This window comes from Asparagus officinalis, chromosome 9 (genome assembly GCF_001876935.1).
Source record: "Asparagus officinalis chromosome 9, Aspof.V1, whole genome shotgun sequence".
Classification (NCBI taxonomy): domain Eukaryota; kingdom Viridiplantae; phylum Streptophyta; class Magnoliopsida; order Asparagales; family Asparagaceae; genus Asparagus; species Asparagus officinalis.
The window spans coordinates 66,300,665-66,315,709 of record NC_033802.1 but is presented as its reverse complement, the minus strand read 5'-3'; the positions used below and the strand labels follow the sequence as shown (position 1 = coordinate 66,315,709).

The 15,045-nt window shown below is 38.4% G+C and overlaps 1 protein-coding gene across 1 annotated transcript; it reads left to right on the top strand.

Moving 5' to 3' along the window:
• LOC109823572 lies at window positions 2,158-14,057 on the top strand. The gene is made up of 9 exons (XM_020389850.1): window positions 2,158-2,206; window positions 2,492-2,580; window positions 11,411-11,421; window positions 11,604-11,847; window positions 11,929-12,891; window positions 12,982-13,143; window positions 13,208-13,268; window positions 13,357-13,475; window positions 13,571-14,057. The coding sequence occupies exons 1-9, from the start codon at window positions 2,158-2,160 to the stop codon at window positions 13,988-13,990; spliced, it is 2,118 nt and encodes a 705-aa protein (XP_020245439.1). The 3' UTR covers window positions 13,991-14,057.

Sequence of the window (15,045 nt, the reverse complement as noted above, 5' to 3'; positions counted from 1 at the left end):
GGAAATACTCACTGGAAGTTTCTTATGGTGCTCATCTTTAGGTTTTAGTTGAGCTTTTCCTTTCTAGTTGAGGTTGGATATCTGCATACAAATTAGTTATAGGAATTTTTTTTGCATAGATTAGTTATATTGCTGCCTTTAAAAATACTTGGCTTTTATTTAATGGAGAAAGTTATTGATCATTGAATGTTTGGAGTTTGATGTAAATCATTCATTTAGTGAGCTAGTATAGTACGATGGCATGTCAAAGAACCAACTATGTGATTAACTTGTGTGATTAACTTGTGTATTTAGGAATGAGCTCATTCTTGAAAACCTTAAGATGTCAAAGAACCAACTATGTGATTAACCTATGTCTGCTCACATATTCTTTCACTCTTCAGATTTCGAGTTAATCAGATACCATTGAAAGGTTTGTGGGAATTGTTTCAACTATTTATTAGCACTTAGATCTTATTCACATGTACTTTTATGTTGCACAAAACACCCTTCAACTATTTATTAGCACTTAGCCCTCCTCAGTTGGGGAACTATTTCATCTTTTATTTTACTTGTTCAGGTAAATATCTTTTATTTTTGAAAGGCCAATTCTTAAATTTATTTTTTTGCCTTCTAGGAAGCTCTGGAAAACACATATTCTGAGGTTGTTGCACAGAGCCAGGAGCCCCTGACTAGAGAGCAAAATTATAATGTGAGCCATTTAGTTTGTGGACTTCCCAAAAAAGGGAGGACCAGGTGGATGGGAGTTGGAGCTCAGAGGGTGTCTGCACAATTCCAGCCTCCGCCGATTTCAACACCATCGACTATGCCACCGGGGCCCTCTTACATGCCGCAGGAGGATTGCACTCCGCAGGCGATGCAGCTTGTTTCCTCTGTGATGAATATGTTAGATGGTCAGATTCCCGAGGAGATGTGAGAGGATATTCAAGAGGAGCTTATGCGAGTGATCCAGCCTACTACTACTTTTGCGATGGTTTCTAGGCAAATAATAAAATCTTGTAGAAGGCGGGTTCCTACTCGGGTGCAAAGCCAGATTATGAACTTCTTGGCCACTCAAAAGGCATTTACTGGTAGTGGAGAGAGTAGCAGACATGTATACTTATTATATATGTAAAACATGATTACACACAATATTATGTGATTCTAAATTTAAATTATTTTTTTGTTAGAGTGGAGATGATGCTATTGGGAGCACGAGTCGTAGGGATGGAGCCGCCAGTGGCAACGCGGACGATGACATGGATAGGGCGGATGACCTATCTTAGTGAGTTATATCCTAAACTCGTGTTTGTATATTGTAGACATCTTTATAGTTGAGATTATGATATGCGTGTATGGTTTGTTGTGGAAATTTTTGTGGATTTAGAACTTATAATATGCGTGTATGGTTTATTGTGGAATTTTTTGTGGATTTAGAACTTATGATATACGTGTGTATGGTTTGTTGTGGAAAGTTTTGTGGATTTAAAACTTATCGTGAAAATTGAATGTACATATTTCGAATGTTTGTGAAAATTGATTGGATGAGAGACAATGTCCAAAATTGGATTGTATATATTTCAAGATGTTTTTGGAATGTGCAAGAAATATCGTTTGGAGATTTGTATGTACAGGGCACTGATATAAACAACAGAATTTTTTTTAGCTGTTAATGTCTATCGCTGACGGGATACCCGTCAGCGATAAGTATCGCTGACGGGATTCCCGTCAGCGATACCTTAATTTTAATGTCTCTCAATTATAAATGTCTCTCAATTATAATTTTAATGTATATGCAAATACCTTAAGTCAGCGATAAGTATCGCTGACGGGATTCCCGTCAGCGATACCTTAATTTTAATGTCTCTCAATTATAAATGTCTCTCAATTATAATTTTAATGTATATGCAAATACCTTAATTTTAATGTCTCTCAATTATAAATGTTGTAACGTGATATTGGATATGAACTACCACCGAAGATAACACAATGTGCTATCAAAAGATAGAACTAATAAGGTCCACCAGTCAATGTGACTAACAAGATGGATCTTCTTACATGTCTATATATTGATAGCTTATTTAGCAAAATGAATTGTCATCTCAAAGAAATTTTTTCATACTATAAGCATACAAGAAGTAGTTTGGACCTTTTTTCTCATCTCATAGTGCTTAGACCATGCATGAAGTGCAAGATGGAAATGAGTTGTCATCTCATAGAGCACATGGTGAGTCATCATATGTTTATTTATTGATAATCAATTTAACAAAATGATCTGTTATCATATCCATCTTTTCACCATCTTATAAGTATATGGCAAGTATTTCAGAGTAAGGTTAGCAGTGAGGGAGTAGGGGGTGGTCCCAACAAAGCTGTGGGGCCACCCCCCTACTCCCTCACTGCGAGTTGGCCCGTCACGAGCCAAATAGCATTTTGGAAAACTAGGTGGGTTTTGCATTCGGTTCTTGTGCGTTTATGTATGTTTTATTTGTTTCATAATATTAATTCGCAGTGTTTGAAAGGAAAATCGTTAAAATCATACAGGATGAAGGCTCTACTAGTCCAGGGAGTAACGAAGAGAAAGTTGGTACTGGATTAAAGGTCATTGAACAAAGAGATTGATAGATAGAAATTTGATAGGGTTATTACGATAATAGCTCCTTCTATCTTTAGTATTTTAAAATTAGTCTCGCAAATAATTGAAATGCTATTAGCTAGGTTCTTAATTTTCATAAGTTGTTTTAAATTAATCACTCTAATCAAAAGTAGAATTAGCAATTTTACGTATTAATTTGAAACAGTACTTGTGAGACCTTTTCTTCTATTGAAACACTTATGAGATCTGGGTGACATACATTAGCAATTTTATGGTTTGAGAGACTAATTAAAGAGCTTAAGAAATGAGAGACCTAATTGCCAATTTTAATGATTTGAGGGGCTAATTTCAAATTACTAAATATTTAAGCGACTACTATCAAAGTAATCATTTTTAAAATTATTTTAATTTTTTTCTATATATCAATTAATTTTCATTTTTGACTTAAGTACTTTCTGTTCTAAGCGAATGATCAACTAGTTAGATTTATTGATAATAGGTAATAGGGATGACGATGGTTCAATAAAATGTCAAATTGCTCACATATTTATTGAGCAGTGATTTCTTATTATTCTTTTGCACTTTACATCTTTGTCTAATCAACGCGTAGGCATTGCCAAAAAAGATATATATACAATGAGGGCAAATTAAATCTGCTCATAAAGAACTAATTTGTGACTTAAGGTACATATTTGGGTGTTCTAGACCTCTGGTGTAGTCTTTTAAAGGTGGCGGCCCGGGCCCGGCCGGGCCGTGGCCCGGCCCGGCCCGGCCTCGACCCGGAAACCCGAGCCAAGTCCGGGCTCTGGGCCGGGCCCGGGCCGGCTCTTTTGTGCCCGGCCCAGAATAGTAGTTTTTTTAATTTTTTATTTTTATATATTATATTATATATGTATATATAAATATGTATAATATATGTATATATAATATATTTTTATATATGTATAATATATGTATATATAATATATGTATATATAACATATTTCTATATATGTATAATATGTCATATGTGTGTATATATATACTCTCTCTTAGTATATAAGTATATATAAGTATACTCTCTCTTATATAAGTATATATATGTATAAGTATATATAAGTATACTTTCTCTTATATAAGTATATATAAGAATACTCTCTCTTATATATGTATAATGTATGCATGTATGTATATATATACTCTCTCTTAGTATATATGTATATATAAGTATACTCTCTCTTATATAATATATTTCTATATATGTATAATATGTCATATGTGTATGTATATATATACTCTCTCTTAGTATATAAGTATATATAAGTATACTCTCTCTTATATAAGTATATATATGTATAAGTATATATAAGTATACTTTCTCTTATATAAGTATATATAAGAATACTCTCTCTTATATATGTATAATGTATGCATGTATGTATATATATACTCTCTCTTAGTATATATGTATATATAAGTATACTCTCTCTTATATATGTATACTCTCTCTTATATAATATATTTCTATATATGTATAATATGTCATATGTGTATGTATATATATACTCTCTCTTAGTATATAAGTATATATAAGTATACTCTCTCTTATATAAGTATATATATGTATAAGTATATATAAGTATACTTTCTCTTATATAAGTATATATAAGAATACTCTCTCTTATATATGTATAATGTATGCATGTATGTATATATATACTCTCTCTTAGTATATATGTATGTGTGTGTGTATACTCTCTCTCTTAGTATATAAGTATAGTATATTACAACGGTTACTTCCCCATTGGCCCAACGAGCAACGGCTACAGGGTTACTTATGCGATTCTCTCTCTCTCTTAAATTTTAACTTATAAATATATACAATATATTTACATATAATATATGTATATACAATATATAATTACATAATAATTTAGAAGTATATACTAATACATAATTATATAAAATATAATAATATTAAACTAATTTTTAGCATTTTTTATCAAAAAAAAAAGAAAAGAAATTTAAAAAAATCTAGGTGGAATGTACTTATCTATTGTGATGCGATGAATTCCAAAATAAATTTATACTTGTAATTTGTAAATGATTTATTAATTATTAATAAAGAATTTATTTTTATAATTTTTTATTTATAATTTATGTCATTTTAAGTGATTAATAAAATTATTATTTTTTTTGTTTTTTTATAATTTAAAACTTAAATAAAATTTAAAAATTTGAAAAAAAAAATTGAAAAAAAAGAAAAAACCCGGGCCGGCCCGGAACCCGGCCCGGTCGGGCTCGGGCCCAGACCCGGCCTGGGGTACCTTTGCCCGGCCCGGGCCCGGGTCCGGGCTCCGGTTTTGCCCGGCCCGGGCCCGGATTTCCGGGCCGGGCCGGCCCGGATGGACAGGCCTAGGTTTAGTCTTTTAAAAAGCGGAAACGCAAGGCACAGCGCTAGACCTTTTGATGAAGTGAGGTGTAAGCTTTGAAAGATGAGACATAAGCTTCATGAGCTTAAGTATTTTAATTTTAAATTTGTTAAATTTATGAGCATATAATATATAGTGATATAATAATTACATTCATGTCCTGATTAGTAAATCAGAATTAAATATGTGAAATATAGAAACGAATCATAATAAATTATGCTATATGTATGTATATTTTATTTACAATCATAGGGTCAAATTGGAAAGATATATGGCATTTTAATGTTAGTTTAAAATTCTTTTATATCCTTCTATCTTGTCTAAAGCGTGAGCTTCAAAAGAAAAGAATTTTATGAAGCTTGAAACGCACACTATAGAGTGATGAGGCGTAAGCTTCAACGGATACATAGCTTAACTTTGGAGTTTTAAAGCTGTAGGCGTCAAAAATTGCCCATAAGTCCCCGCACGCGGCTCGAGGCAGAGAGAAGATGATAAACGTTGCTATTCGAGTCACAGAAGCTCATTTAACAACGACAAACGCATGAAGTGAGTCGACGGACCATGCGAAGCAACGAAATTTCGGAATAACGGAAACACGAATGGACCGGGAGCTGCACGTCGCTTACAAAAGAAGAAGCGTCCCTCATGTCCTGTCTACTTCACATGTAATTCAACCATGGGAGCTTGTAGATCTCCTCGTTAGTTTTCCAACGCATCTTGAACCGCGTAATTTCGAGATTGGATGATGAAGTTACGGCGGAAACAGACACAACGCGTGAAATAACGCGCCAAGCCTCGACGAGACACCAAGAGGTGTCTCGGTCAAGACTTGGCCGAGACACCAATGAGTGTCTCGGTCAAGGCTTGTCGCGCCAAGCTTGACCGAGACACCAAGAGGTGTCTCGGCCCAAGGTTGGCCGAGACACCCATGGGTGTCCGTAGACCCGAAAATCAGATTTTGGCAGATTTAAGCTGTCTTTCGACCGTTAACCGTCTGGATTTGCTCCAACTGATAAAATATCATCCATGAACGTGGTTAAGTGGTTACAACTAAAGATAAGATCGAATCGATAGTTCTTATCCGAAAATAGGGGTCCCTAAGCCTATATATACAGCCCTATGGCCTTCATTTTTTCAGATCTGGAATTCTCGAGCGTCGGCGAAGCCCTGCTGAATTGAGGACTGAAGAGCCATGAATTTTAGAGAGGAGGTGAAGACTTCAGCGAATTCTTCAGCATAAAGAAGAGGAGTTCGTCAGATCTGCAGCCCGGTTCTTTGCCTTGAGATTGCCCCGTTGTGGTGCTCTCGAGAAGAGTGATTATCTCGCTATTGCCAAAATAATTATTTTGGTTTCTTGATTCCTTCATGAATCAACAAAACTTCGGATCTGATCTGATCATTCGGTGGTCCACGGATTAACCCCGACACATGCAAAGATCCTACGTAAGCAGCGGACGATAAACGCCCGTTGCACTGTTTGATGAGAGTTATACTTTTTTTTGTTTTCATTGTGTAAAGGTCTTATAAAAGGACTAACTTTTGTTTTTATTGTAACGTTTGAAGTTGTAATAACTACATCAATGAACAAATTGACTTTCTCCCCAAACAAGTTGGCGACTATAGTGGGAGCCAACAACTTTGCGGCGAAGCTGTCGTGCCGCAACCAGCGATCAAGACACTGATGAACGAAGAGGTCGAGTATGAATTTGACTAGCAAAAGTTTGAGGAGTACGTCTCCTCCTCCTCCAGATCTGTCTCTCATTGAAAGTACATGAAGGCCTCCTCCTCCCGGAAGATCCGCTGGTTTTCAGATCTGAGGACTCAAGAAGGTAATCTCCCTGCTACTGCTGCTACAGATGCACCTCGTAACGATCCGTCGGCGTCCAATGGAGCCAGATCTGTAGATCTGAACTCCTTTTCGATCAAGGAGTTGACTACTGAAGATGCACCAACTCTATCAAAAAGTTCACGTCAAAGGCAATGCCAACGCCTCGCGCGCCAATTCGCCAAGGCTTTAGATCAAGTGGATGGACTCCGTTACCAAGTGGATCTGGAGTTCAGAAAGCGCCAAGTGGCTAAGTCGTCTCCACAGCTGATACGAGTTGCCGTACGAGCACCTTTGATCGCAGAATTATCAAAGGTGTGTTGACGAGAAAACAATAAGAACACAAGAATAACTCAGGTTTTGGGCGAAGGAAAATACCTTCTCTAGATTATGAGTAGGCACTTTACAATCTCTCACAATCTTACTCTAGAATTGAAGAACAAGCTCTCTAAATCTCAATTACAATTTAATCTCTTTAGACTAAACTCTCTTATTGTTTTAAACCTAAAACAATTCCTTATATAGGTGTACAAATGAGGGTGGCAAAGTGGTAAATAACCAAGCCCAACTCAAACAAGAAAACGCGTAAATAAAGTCCTTAACGAATCTGGAAAACTCCGATGAGTCGACTCATGAACAGTTATGAGTCGACTCATGACCTCATATGAGTCGACTCATAACTGATGAGTCGACTGATCAGAAACTTTTGCTAACAGGACTTGATTTCTTGAGTCGACTCAAAACTGTATATGAGTCAACTCATGACTGATGAGTCGACTCATAAAATGATGAGTCGATCAAGGAGAAACTTTTGACAAAACAGCTACACTTCGTGAGTCGACTCATGACAGGCATGAGTCGACTCAACCTGATGAGTCGACTCATGTACATGTATGAGTCGATTCACGAGCTGAAAACTGGATTCTTCGAATCTGCTGCTCGTTGTCTTGTTCCATGCTCCAACATGTGTTCCCTTACACTGTTTGACACCTCTATTCTCATGCTATCATGAGAATCATTTATCCTCAAGCTCTCATGAGGATCGTTAAGTTCCGAAAAGAAAATACACCCATATCAACAGCAAGCTTCGCAAACCTCCTCCCAACCACCTACTAACGAATGAGTTTGTGTCAAATGAAACCATTCCACTCTTGAGGAGCGCATTCAGAAGCATCACACATTTCTTGCGCATGCCCAGATCCTTGTGTGAAAAGCACAAGAAATGCAAAAGGAAGAGGCGGTTAAGAGATCGCCGAGATCCAAACTGAAAAGCACAAGAAATGCAAAAGGAAGAGGCGGTTAAGAGATCGCCGAGATCCAAACAAATTTGGATGCTAAAGGCCAAATCAACGCCTAAGGCAAAAGTAAGCAACGTTGCTCCTCAGCCTTCGTCAACTTCGGATCCCATTCCTTCTGCCACCACACCTTCAGTAAAACCCTACGGCGACGTGGACCTCTCTAAATTTAGAATTCCGTTGGAGGGTCGCCTGAGTCTTTTACACAAAGATCAAGGCAAAGCGCCTGTTAAGGAACGCTTGGGACCGTTGAAGGAACCCCGAGCAACCATCCAGACTGGGGGTTGTACGCGATATCCTAACAAGTTGATTCTCGTAACTACCCGCGTGGAGATGCCTGCACAAAACCAGGAGCCCGTTAAAATTTCATCCTCATACGAGTGTGATTCCAAACGTGTGACTCCTGATAAAGGCAATAAAGCGCTACCTATTCAGAAGAAGACGCGTCGAACAGACGACATCGTTCTATCTGAGGAATCAAACCAACAGCCGATAGGTTGCTCTGACCGCAAAGTCGATGAGTTGTACTATCAGGCTGAGGGTATGAACAGACCTCGAAAGAGAGATTCCCGGGAGATGGACTTTCATTGTCCCTGTACCAAGATAATCAGGGCAGTATTATCAGTGTGTAGCTACCCCAAGACCGCTCCACAAAGGGTATCGGTATATGAAAGGATCTCTATCATAACGTCCAAGTCCAAGCCAAGGCGTTTCTATAGAAAAAGATCAGCTGCGCAAGATGATGAACTCCCAAAGGTCACCGTCAATATGGTCGATAAGGAGAAGTCAACGCGAAGTTTTAATCCCCGACATTTTTTGGACATATACCAACGTATAACTCCATTACGCGCAGGAACTACTAGGCGTAGGGACTATCAGAGGATGAATAGCGGATTATCCTCGGAAGATGAAACATCAGATGCGAACTCTGCCATCGCTTCTGACAATACAGTGTCCAGCATAGGATAATCCCGTGAGGCGTTTATGGTCAACACCGAGAAAATGGCCAAAATCATCGAGGATGCCTTGGCTAAGTAAAAAGAGAACTTCAAGTTCAAAATAGAAATGACTATGTTGCGAATGAGGGAATAGCATGATCAACAGATCCAAACCTTGTTGAATCAGATAGGTGAATCCAGTCGTCGCAATAATGTTAGTCAAGCAGCTAGCGATTCAGATGTGGATGAACACCTCGATGCAGATAACCCTCCCGTTAACCAAAATGCTGGGAGTGGCCCCACTGAGAATAACAACGTCGGGGGTGGTTTCATCAATAATGACAACACTGAGGGTGGCCGCGATGTTCCTCCTCTTAGAAATCGACCAAGGAAGGATACGAGTGAGGATGAAAAGATAAAAGACCTCGAGAGCAAAGTCAACGCTCTGATGTCTACTAGAGAGGTGAAAAAGACTGGTATTCTGTGTCCTTACCCAAGAGAGTGGGATTCGATACCGTATCCCGTGAAGTTTAACCTGATCAACTTCACGCTATTTGACAGAAAGGGTTCCCCCACTAGCATCTAATCTACTTCAAGTCTCACTTGGGTGTGATTTCTGAGAATGAATCCCTAATGGTTCGGTCATTCATCGGCACCCTTCGCGGAGCTGCCTTCGATTGGTACCGTCATCTCAAACCTGAAAGCATCAACAGCTGGGATGACCTGGAAAACCTGTTCCTCACTCACTTTTTTGATGATGATATCGGGGTGTCAATCAGGACACTCTTCGATGAGAAATAGAAATACGACGAGACGGTCGATGACTTCGTCAAGCGCTTCCGGAATAAGGTGATGAACTGCCGAGATCCGATCACAAATGACTTCATCCTCCAAACCTGTCACAATAATCTCTGTTTGGATGTGTTGGAAGTTATGGGAGTAGCACCATCCTATACTTGGAAAGAGTTGAAAATGCACGGAGAGCAGGCCGAGCGCTTCCTCAGAAGGAAGAAAGCCGAGAGAAGCCAACCGACGGTTAACCCTCCAAATTCAAGCTTCGTCTCCCGTAGTAAAGGGAAAGCCCCTGTAGCTGTTGTTGATGCTAATCAGACGTCACAATAGCAATCTCGGAGACAACAAAAGACTTCGGATCCGAGACTCCAAAAAGAGTACTCCTTCAAGCACGAGGACGTTCGCCAGTGTTTTAATATCGGCCGAACATGGTCGGACAACCGTCGGGATACTGTCGGATTGGGTGGTACGAGTCGGGCTAAATCAAGTCGTATATCGTTTTTCAAGAGGAAATCGGAAATATCGGGTATAAATCGGATATGTCGGCCGATTTTTCACCTTTGATATCGGTTTACAGAAGTTTTGGATTTATTGGGTTTGGGTTTTCACAAAACCCAAACCCATTTGACCGCTGCTAATCATTTCAGGGACTTTTATACGAAGCCGAACCATTTCAGGGACTTTTATACGAAGCCGAAAAGGAGAAAGGAAGTCATCCTCAGCTGAAAAGGAGAAAGAAAAACATCGCTTGAGAAAACTAGGGCTACAGGAGGACCGCCTTACCCTCTCTCTCTCTTGAGGCATCGTCAGCCGCCTTCGACCGCGTCGACCGCCTTCAATCTTCAACGCCTCTTCGACGACATCTTCGACCGACCGCATCTTCGAGTTCCACCGCATCTCCGACCGCATCTCCGATCGCCCGCGTTGTTCCTGAGGTACGCCTCTTTCTCTCTCCCCCCTTCTCTCTCTCTCCCCCCTTTCTCTCCCCTCTCTCTGAGTCTGAGCGCCGTGTGTGATTCGTTACGGGATTTTTTTTTATGTGGGTTTATGGAAAACGAAGTGGGTACTGTGACTTTTTTATGTGTCCTGTGAAGTTTCATGTGGGCTTATAGAAAACGAAATTGAAAGGAAAGAAGTTGGGTTTAAGTCTTTATGAACAGTGTATGATATTTGTAAACAGTAACGCTCAAAAACAAATTGGGTTTAAGACAGAGAATTATGAACAGTGTATGATATTTGTAATTTTGTCTAACAACTGAGAATTATTTTGTTAGGATATTTTGAATTAATTAATATGAAAGATTGATGGAGAACTTGTTGTAACCTTGTTTAATTAATATGAAAGATTCAATCTCTTAGTTTTTAGTAATCCTTGTTTATCATCCTTGTTTATCATTTAATAATCCCTGATTTCTCGTAATAATCCCTGTTTATCATCTTATGATATAAATATTACATAAGATTCTGTTTGCACTTTGCACTTTGGTAATCCCTGTTTAATAATCCCTGATTTCTTCTTCATGTGACAGTGGTAGCAACTCAATGGATAATTTTTTTCTGTTTGCACTTTACAGATTCTGTTTCTGTTTGCACTTTGCTGATTCAGTTGTGTGACTGTTGAGTGGTGATTGCTGAGTAAGAGGACTTGTTTCTCAAAATCAGGTAAGCCTCCTTCTTGAATTTTTCCCCTGTCAAATAAAATTAATTAATAGTTAGTAATTGAATTATAAATATGTTGTTTAAATCTGTATTTGTATTATTTTGTAGAATCATGTCTTCTGAAGGACAAGGATCTACTAGACCGCCAACAACATCAAAACCGGGAGGTAAAGATCCATGTTGGCTATATGGGGAGAGAGTTGGTTCTGATACAAGTAAAGTTAAATGCAAATACTGCACTCAAATTCTCAATGGCGGGATTAGCCGATTCAAACAACACCTAGCAGGAAAGAGGGGAAATTGTGCGCCGTGTGTGAAAGTACCCGATGATGTTAAGGCAAAAGTTTCTGAAATTTTAGATAATGCTAAGAAGAGTAGGGATGAGAAGGAGATGAAGATGCATAACTTGTTGAGTGAGGTGCATATTGGGGAGGATGAGGAGGAGGATAACTCCATCACATTGAGTAGTCAAAGAAGCTCGTCATCCTCCCACAAGGTAATTGGACCAATGGACTCCTTCGCCGCTCGTTCTCCCGAGGAGATTGCCCAAATAGTAGGAAAGGGGAAACAACCAACGATGGACTCCAAACTTAAGAAGAAGAAAAGGGAGGATGTATTGCGATACGTCTCCAAATGGTTCTATGAAGCCGGCATTCCATTTCATACCGCCACGCTTCCCTCTTTCCATCAAATGCTACAAGCTATTGGCTTGTTTGGAAGTCATTTGCAAGCTCCATCCATGTATGAACTGAGTGAGACATGTTTGCAAAAGGAAGTTGAAGAGACAAAAGAAATTGTTGAAAACTTTAAAAGGACTTGTGTTGTCAATGGTTGCTCGATAATGACCGATGCATGGAGTGATCGGAAGTCTAGAAGCATCATGAACATAGTTGTACATTCTGCTGGGAGAGCTTGTTTTTTATCTTCACATGATGCATCGGCCGATAAGCACGATGCTAAGTATATCTTTGATTTTGTAGACAAGGCTATTGATCAGATAGGGGAGGCAAATGTGATACAGATAGTCACTGATGGAGCTTCAAACAATATGGCAGCTTCTAAGTTATTGCTTGAGAAGAGGCCAAATATATTTTGGACGACTTGTGCTGCACACACGGTGAACTTGATGTTGTGTGATATAGCAAAGATAAAACCCATTCGTAATGCCATTTTAATGGGGAGGAGTGTATCAGTGTTCATATATAATCACACCAAGCCTCTTCAATTATTTAGGGAGTTCACTAAGGGTGATCTTGTGAGACCGGGAGTTACAAGGTTTGCTACGACATTCCTTTCTCTACAATCATTAAGAGATCATAAGAAAGAGATGAGGCAAATGTTTATCTCTGACAAATGGACAGATTGTAGCCTTTCAAGAACATCAGTGGGTAAAAAGGTATATTTTAAATTAAAATTTTTAATTGCATTTATTTTATTCATTTGATCATTTATATTTCATTGATTTGATTTTTTTGTATGTTTGTAGGTTGCGGAGATAATTGCTAGCAACAAGTTTTGGGATAATATAGACTTTGCCCTCAAAGTATTCACTCCTCTAGTGAAGGTTCTTCGAAGAGCGGATGGTGATAAAATCGGTTCGATGGGATTTATATATGGGGACATGTTGGTGGCTATGGAGGAGTTGAAAGTTCTTTCCCGATGACCATGCGACTTTCACAAAGATTGGAAATCAAATACCTAATTATCAAGAGCGCCTAGGGTCATTTGGGGATCAATTTGCGAGGCGAAGTGCTATTAAGGGTGATTGTCCGGGTAAATTTATGTTCTCATTCAAATTAATTCATTGACCTCTTTTTTGAATTTATAAGTTACTAATTTTTTTCAATTATGAATTGACTAGTTACTTGGTGGAGGCTTTATGGAAACGATACTCCCGAGTTAAGGAAGATGGCAATGAAGATTTTGGGCTTGACAACTAGCTCTTCGGCTTGTGAAAGAAATTGGAGTACATTTGAGATGGTAACATTATGTCTTAAATTTTAATCATCTTGTATGCTTGTATTGTAGTATTTGATGACTAGTTTTTTATGCTAATTCATGATTTTCTTTTGTAGATTCATACGAAGAAGAGGAATAGACTAACTCATAAAAAACTTCATGATTTAGTCTTTGTCAAGTTCAATGCAAAGTTGAAGAATAAGCATGCCGTCCCAAATAGAGATCCTTTAACAGCCTACGATGATGAGGAAAGAGTCACTGAATGGTTGTTGGGTGAGGAGGAGAATAATAGTGATGATGAAGTATTTCCGGGAGAGTGTTTAACTTTTAGGCAAGTTGGAGATATTTCGGGAGCTAATCCAAGGAAGAGAAAGAGTGGAAGGTTGCAAACTTATAAAAGAAAGAAGGGATCATCTTCATCGAAAGGAAAAGAGCCGATGGAAGATGATGAGGAAGAAGAGATGGATGCGTTCTTCACGGAGTCGGATGAGGATGCTAATGCTACTTTTGAGGATGATGATGAAGATGGATTCTAGACTTTCTAGTTATCTTATCTTTTATGTTATTATGGATTTGCTCTTGAATGTTAAACAATTTTAAACTATTTGTAGCTTTAAAAACTTGTTTGTATGTTTTGATTTGCTTATGTTTGATATGTATCTTGTGAGTTGTGATCTCCATTCTATATGTTATATCTTATATGTTATTTGCTTTATTCTTTACATGCTATTCTATGTTTACTAACAATGTTTTCTCATTTTGTAGGTCAAGTACCCAAATTGTTTCAGGATGCAATCGAGAATCAAATTTCTACAATTGGTTAGTGATCCTAAACATCATATATTGTTTACTTTTTTATATGTCTAGTCTATAAAATTTATAAAGTATGTTTATATTGAATTTAGGAATGCTTAGATTACATTTAGGACATGATATTATACATATACGGATCACCCGATATGGCAATCCGATATTTAGTCCATGTCCCCCGATATATCCCCGATTTCCGCTATCCGACATGGATTTCAGCCGTCCGACATGAACCCGACATCCGATAATTAAAACCTTGGTTCCAGCCATTTTCGAATCCCTCCTGAAAAACAACAAGATCAAGCTACCACCTATCACAAATCAGGAGGAAGCTAATAATACTTCGGATTGAAAGTACTGTGTGTACCACAGGAGGACCTTCATCCCACCAAGGCTTGCTTCGCTATCAAAAATAGCATCCAAACCTTGGTTGAAGCCAGCGTCATAACGCTAAATTAAGCTGAATCAAGACTCCGACAAGTATAAGAGTATAAACTGCTCCTTCCGACACTCCGAAGAGTATATGAGTATAAACTGCTCCTTCGAAGACTCCGACAAGTATAAGAGTATAAACTGCTCCTTCCGACACTCCGAAGAGTATATGAGTATAAACTGCTTCTCAATACTCCAACATGTATAGAGTCTAAATTGTTTCCTTTCTTTCACGAGAAGTTTCTGGAAGAATATCGTATGTGATATTCTTAAGGATAACCCGACCGTTCAGCTGAGTACAATGTTAGATCCAGTTTCACAAAAAAAGCTGGGGGTGGATGTAACGGGA